At 52.2% G+C, this 6,994-nt stretch overlaps 1 protein-coding gene across 1 annotated transcript in view; it reads left to right on the top strand.

Annotated features, from left to right (window-relative positions):
- The window catches only part of PLA2G4E (phospholipase A2, group IVE), a 79,332-nt gene that overhangs the window by 60,491 nt on the left and 11,847 nt on the right, over positions 1 to 6,994 (top strand). The window contains exons 6-12 of the mRNA XM_010848059.1: positions 463 to 505; positions 1,022 to 1,082; positions 1,957 to 2,117; positions 2,345 to 2,428; positions 2,782 to 2,819; positions 4,894 to 5,029; positions 6,311 to 6,447. Coding sequence (XP_010846361.1) covers positions 463 to 505; positions 1,022 to 1,082; positions 1,957 to 2,117; positions 2,345 to 2,428; positions 2,782 to 2,819; positions 4,894 to 5,029; positions 6,311 to 6,447 — 660 coding nt within the window. The remainder of the gene's footprint in view (positions 1 to 462; positions 506 to 1,021; positions 1,083 to 1,956; positions 2,118 to 2,344; positions 2,429 to 2,781; positions 2,820 to 4,893; positions 5,030 to 6,310; positions 6,448 to 6,994) is intronic.

Genomic DNA, 6,994 nt, shown 5'->3' with positions numbered 1-6,994 from the left:
CAATCTTAAAGGAAATCAACCCTGAATATTCATTGGAAGGACTGACTGATGCTGAAGCTGAAACTCCAATCCTTTGGCCACCTGATGTGAAAAACTGACTCATTGGAAAAGACCCTGATGCTATGAAAGATTGAAGGTGGGAGGAGAAGGGGATGACAGAGGATGAGATGGTTGGATGGCATCACCGACTCAATGGACATGAGTTTGAGCAAGCTCTGGGAGTTGGTGATGGACAGGGAAGCCTGGCATGCTGCAGTCCATGGGGTTGCAAAGAATTGGACATGACTGAACTGAATTGATATGAAAACGAATATATACATATGTGTGTATAACTAAACCACTTTGCTATACAGTGGAAATTAACACAATGTTGTAACTCAGGTATACTTCAATAAAATAAGTTAAAAAAAAAAAAAAAAAAGAATGACAAGACTGATCAGGAGTTCTCATTTTGTTTTTCAGCCCCTCTCCACCTGAGAGCCTCATCACGAACGGCGTGCTGGTGGTAACTGTCCTTCCAGAGTCTCCTGTGGCTCTAGGGCCACCTGTGGCTGCTCCTCTCAGAGAACAGAACTGTGGGAAGGAAAACCAGGCCCAACTTGGACCCTTGCCCCAGAGCCCGCTAGGAGGCAGGCTAACTGAAGCCAGACAAAGGGAGCCAGGGCATGGTGGGGGCAGCAGCTGGGCTCCTGCTCCTGGGGGGAAAATATCTGGGCCATCACCCCATCTCCCACAACCGTGTCCTAGGAACCCCCTAATAAAAGCACCCACTAGTCTGCAGCCTCCTCCTAGAATCAGTCTCATCCCAGTTTTCCCTAACTCCAATCCCTAAAAGCATTAAATTCAGAAGTTAAAAGTTTCCCATAATTAGGCTGTTAGTATAGCCATTTTAATTCGATGCAGCTAAAGCCTCAGGATTCAGGGAGCTCTCTCCCTGCAAGATCAGTCTCTGGGAATGTGTGGCCTGGTAGAGCATCCCAGGCAGCATGGGCTCAAAATGACCCCCCTTCCTTTGTTTCAGTCTCGACAAATGTCCTGCCTGGAGGTTTGTGCAGAATCCAGGAGGCCAAAGAAGAGGAAAAGTGAGCCCTTCAACCGCTTCTGCCTGCTGGCGGGTGGGAAGCAGGAATGGTGCTGTTTTCTGACTCTATCAACATCAGGGTGGCCGCTCCATGGCCGCCCTCGGCTCGATGGGGAACCCAAAGCTTGGCTGAGTCCTCGGGATCGTCTTACCCTCACGAACCCCTGTCCTTCTCACTGCCCTAAAAGGAGGCTGCTCTTCCAGGCCCCCAGGTGACCCTCAGAGCTTCCCAGCCTGGCCAGCGCCCTGGGCCAGGGATCAAGGGCACAGCACTGCCTATTTGTCCATACTGATCTGCGCTGCAGCCTGTCAGACCAGGGATTCCCTGGGTCTAGCGCGGTGGTCAGCACCCAAGGCAGGTAGGGCCCTCTAGATGCACTGCTTCCTCTAATCAGACTCCAGTTCATAGAGTTCTAGCATCTTATAGCTGACAGGGACCTAACAGATCCACAACTACGAGACCCTCCAGTTCAGCGCTCCATCCCATCCCCCCACTCAAGCCCTGCCTGGAAAGAGGACAGCCTCAGAGCCCCACAGGCAGAGGGAGGGGAAGGAAGAGGCTCTACCCTCAAACTGGCAGAAAGGGGGGCTGCTTCCAGTGCAGTGGGAGGGTGATTTGGGGGCACATTGCAGAGAAGGAGGAGGATTAGTCCAGAGAACTCAGCATCTCAGATCTCATGCACAAGCCTGTTGAAGTGCAGGTTCCAGGGCCCTGCCCTGCCCTTCAGAACAAGGCTTTGGGGCATTTTATCCAGTGCCTTGGTCATTCTAAACCCCTATCCTGGGTGCCTCCAGCTAGGCCTTTTAGTGGGCCATGTGAGTGTGGGAAGCAAGAGGCTTCCTGGGGGTCTCAGCCCTCTCGTCCTCTCTTCCAGAGAAGGACCTCCTGGTGACAGTGACAGAGTCCTTCGAGCACACCCAGCGCATCTCACCCTGCCTGGAGTCCTGCTGCTCAAACCTTGCCTGCTTCCAATACCCCAAATACTTCCAGCCTGAGGTGCACGTGGAGTTGCCCAAAAGCCCGTGGATCTGTGAGGTAGGGGCTGCAGAAGTATGTTGGGGGTAGGGGCCTGGTAGAGGTGCAGAGGGTAGGGGCCTGGGAGAGGTGTGAGGGGTAGGGGACTGGGAGAAGTGGTGTTGGGGGGTTAGGGGACTGGGAGAGGTGTGGGGGGTAGGGGCCTGGGAGAGGTGTGGGGGTTAGGGGACTGGGAGTGGTGGGCAGCGGGAGGGGCCCTCCCCCTCACATACCTGCCCTCCTTCCAGCTTTGCTGCTGTGCGCGCCAGAAGGGCCCTGTGTGCCAGTCCCTCCACTGCCTCCCCGACGGCCAGGCAGTGACCTTGCCTTTGGTGAGGGCCTGGGGTCTGGGAAGGGGCCCCTGAGCAGCTTAGCCTGGAGCTCCTGTGACAAGGAGATGGGGAGAGCCTGGGGGGCCGTGAAGGAGGATGATTTCTGGTAGGGTAGAGGAGTCTTGTGGGGTAGGAGACTGCTGGGCTGCAGTGTGGAGCCAAAGACAGTGTGTGGAGGCTGAGTCCAGGATGGTGGGGAGGGTCATGTCCAGAAGAGAACGTGAGTGTGTGCCCACGCGTATGTCTGGAGTCAGGTCGGGGTGGACAGTGTGGTGAGTCTCCACTTCTTTGGTTGGGAACTCTTGGCTCTAAACTTGTCATCCCTGACAAACTTTTCATCTTTCACTTCCCAGAATGAGAACTGTGAATTACACATGAAGTCTACACCCTGGTAAAGTACCCTCTTTCTGTCTGTCCCTCTGACTCATTTCTCTTTAAGGATGTGGTATCTTGTGGTTTTGATTTGCATTTCAGTGATGGCCAGTGATGTTGGGCATCTTTTCATAGGCTTACAGGCCATTTGTGTATCTTCTTCAGAGAAATATTTATTCAAATCTTTTGCCCATTTTAAAGTGGGTGATTTGTCTTTTATTGTTGACTTGTAAAATTTCTTTGTATATTTTGATACAAGCCCCTTGTCAGATATATGACTTCTAAATATTTTTTCCTATTCTGAAGATTGTCTTTCATGTTCTTAATAGTGTTCTTTGAAGCACAGAAATTTTCAGTTTTGGTGAATTTCAGCGTATGTATATTTTTCCTTTGTCACTTGGGCTCTTGGTGTCATATTTAAAACACCATTGCCTAATCCAAGGTCAAGATTTACTCCCATGTTTTCTTTTAAGAGTGTTATAGTCCTAGCTCTCACATGTGAGTCTATGTTTGATTTTGAGTTAATTTGTATATATGTGAATATATATGTACATATTGTGAAATAGGGGTCCAACTTCACTCTTGGACTCTTGGCATGTGGATATCCATTGTCTCAGCATCATTTGGTGAAAAGATGATTCTTTCCCTTTTGAATTGTCTTGACACCCTTGTTGAAGATCAAGTGACTGTTGCTTCCATTTACAGTGACAGCTATTTTGTCCTCGGTCAAGTTATTAAGCCCCTCTAAGTCTCATTTTTTTTTTCATCTACAAATTACAGCAATACTAAAGGCATGGTCCATGGTTGGGTTGCTTTGAGGATCCAGTGAGATAACACATGTGAGGAAATCAGTGATATGAGAAGTGGGACAGTCTGAAAATATCAACTAATGTTATTATTATTGCTGTTTGATTATTCATTCCTTGTTGAGACCAAGGGAAAATTTCCTGACAGCTGTGTCTGCAGGCCTGTACTAGACACAGAGGGAACGGATGGGACAGTCCCCAGATTCTGCCTTCAAGGAGATATGACCTTGTTAATTACACAGGTCACTAAGACTCAGGTCAGAAATTGTCAAAGGTTCATTTGCCCGGGGAGCAGGACCTTGGAGGATACAAGGGATGTTGGTGGGCAGAGGAGGGAGGCTCAGGACCCACACTGCTCCTGGGCTCTGGGAGCCAACTGACCCTCCTAGAAAGTAGCAGGAGGTGAGGCTGGACAGATCAGGTGGGGCTTGAATGCCAGGCCATAAGCCTGGACTTGCTCAGATCAGGGATATGATAAAAAGAGGACAAGTGTTGGACATGTTTCTTCTGCCCCACCCGCCTTGTAGACCTGTAGGGATGACAGGATTACAGCGAGAGTGTGAAGGAGGAGTCTTACTCTGGGAGCAGAAAGGAATATGAGTACCGTGAGAACAAGGCCTCGTTTATCCAGCTCACGAGAGCCCTTATGGTACAGTCTTATTCAGAAGTGTGTGTGTGAGTATGTGTGCGTTTGTGCTTAGTCATGTCTGACTCCTTGAAACCCCGAGGACTGCAGTCCTCCAAGCTCCTCTGTCCGTGGGATTTTCCAGGCAAGAATACTGGCGTGGGTTGCCATTTCCTCCTCCAGGGGATCTTCCCGATCCAGTGATTGAACCCATATCTCTTGGATTTTCTGCATTGGCAGGTTCTCTACCACTGACTACCTGGGAAGCCCTTGCTTTATTCAGAGGGATTGGCTAAAAGGGTCTCAGGGACCCTTGTCACCATGTCTGGCCTCAGGCTCTAGCAGGTGCCTGGGGGACGCCTTCCAGCACTTTCCAGAACTTATTGAGAAAGCATAGGGTTCAATGAATACCTAATAGTGTTAAGTACCTGCTCACAGTGCACCAGCTAAGGCTTTGGGGGCTTTACATTTGGTGGCTCATTGTCAGGAGTAAAGCACGATTAGTCCCATTTTACAGATGAGAAAGCAGAGGCCCAAGGTCACAGAGGTGACACCTGGCAGAACCAGGCCTCAAGCCTAGGTCCAACTGACCCTAAAACCATGTCTTCTCCATGAAGATGGAATCTACAGGCCTGCTCAGCCAAGGTCCTCTGTCCCCATAGTTCCCAGGCGCTGGACGTGCGGCTGGACTTCAGCCTGTGCCAGGCAGAACTGGAGTTCCTGCAGAAACGGAGGGTGGTGGCAGCCCAGGCGCTGAAGGAGGTGCTGCAGCTGGAGGAGGACCTGCGGGCAGATGAGGTGGGTGAACGGAGGTCCACTCCAAGTCAAACTTGTCCTTCCAAACCGTGCCTGCCGGCTTAGCCCTGCAGTCCCTCCCGTGCCCCAGGGCGGCACTGCCTTTCCTGTGGTCCTTAGTGCCAAGGTTCCAGGCACCCAGGTGAGGGCTGTGCTTCATCACTGTAGGATGTGATTCAGCTGTGTAGTCACAGGGGCAGGGAGGGTAGAGTAGAAGGAAAGGAAGGAGCCCAGCAGCTCCTCTCCTGCACTGACATCCTGAGACAATGAGTGATGTCCTAGCTACACGGGACCACGTGGCCCCCTTTTCCCAGCCAGGCAAACCTTGAGAGCTCCCCCTAGCTCACACATGCCACACATTGCCTCTGTAAGCCGTAGGCCCTTCATTCTTTAATTCTCCCTTCCCCCAAATGTGCGTGAACACACACACACACACACACAGAATGAACTGCAGTCGGGGACTGAAGACAAGCAGCTTCCACCTGCAGGGCCAGCTTCTGTGCACAGGGCAGACGACAGAGCCTCTGTGCCCTCTGTCATCTCCCTGGTGTGGGCTGGGGCCCACACTCCCGTGAGCAGCAGTCAGCCCGCCGAGAGTTCCCCTTCTGAGGCTAACCACAGTGTGGACAGAGACCTCGCCACTTAGGATGGCTGTGACAGGGCTTCGGCTGACAATAGTCCTCACAGTCCCCACTCAAATGAAAACAAAGCGAGTCTTGGTAAAGACCCCACACCTCCCTCTCCCATCTGTAGGGAAACACACCAAGGGCATCTTAAACCTATGTAAGCCCACAGATGACAACCTTGCTCCTTCCCATATCAAAAATCCATCTGTTCCTGCTCCTACACATACGGTTTATTCTGAGCACATATCACGAGCCGAGCCTGGCCTTGATGCTCTAACATCAGATCCCCTTATAGCAGATACTCATTCACAGCCATTAAAGAATCACACTGGTTGGATTTTTGAGCAAGTCACCCAGCCCTCTGGCCCCAGTTCATCCTCTTTTAACTGAGGGCTAGATTCACAGTGCTAAGAGCTCCTATGTGACTTTCTGATTTACCAAGCCTGACACCAACCATTGGGTTGAGAGATAAGGTCCAGCTCTAAACCTACCAAGTGGCCTGACACTGTGTGAAAAGCAGTTTTCAGGTTGCTCAATTCCCCCTGCCCCTGCTCTCTGTAGCCCGCTTCTCCTCCTCCACTGTTCTTTCTAAGCTCCTGTCATTCCAAGTCTTCTGCTGTCCAGCCTCATCCCGACAGCCCGCTCCATGTGCCCCCAGGTCCCGCTGATAGCCATCATGGCCACTGGGGGTGGAACAAGATCTATGACCGCCATGTACGGCCACTTGCTGGCGCTGCAGAAGCTGAACATCCTGAACTGTGCCAGCTATATCACCGGCCTGTCTGGGGCCACCTGGTAAGGAGCCGGGGACGTGTCTGGTGAAGCCCAGAGCAAGCAGCCAACAGGTTGGCCAGGAGGGGGGTTTCTGGTGAAGCTCCTCCACCCCAAGATAGAGTGACTTGTGACACCTGTCACCACTCACAGCTGTGTGACCTTGGGCATACAGCTTAACTTCTCCAAGTCTCATTTTCTGTAGCTGTAAAGTGGGGATAGTAACAGCACTGACCTCATGGGGTTGTTGCGAGATGCTCTCCCAGGACTGGGTACACAAAGGACGTGTGTTGGCCATGACTTCCATTTACTATGGCAGGGGCCCAGCAGTGTGGTGGCCAACCAGGAGTGAGCCACTGCTTCCACCGACCCCATCCTGCCGGGGAGAGGCAGCTGTCCTCTCTCAGACTGACCGTGCCAAGTCTCCTGGGGTGGGAGGAGCTGGCCCCGCTGCCCTGGCTGCCCACATAGCAGCCCAGCCCGCCCCGTGCGCTCCCTCTGCCCTGTGGGCCGCCTTGGGCTCCCAGCTCCTCACTCTTGCTGGTGAGCGGGGAGTGTGAGCCCTCAGCTC

The sequence above is a fragment of the Bison bison genome, unplaced genomic scaffold (genome assembly GCF_000754665.1).
Source record: "Bison bison bison isolate TAMUID 2011002044 unplaced genomic scaffold, Bison_UMD1.0 scf7180017864259, whole genome shotgun sequence".
Classification (NCBI taxonomy): domain Eukaryota; kingdom Metazoa; phylum Chordata; class Mammalia; order Artiodactyla; family Bovidae; genus Bison; species Bison bison.
The sequence above is the reverse complement of the archived record's forward strand: the minus strand, read 5'-3'. Positions and strand labels throughout refer to the sequence as shown.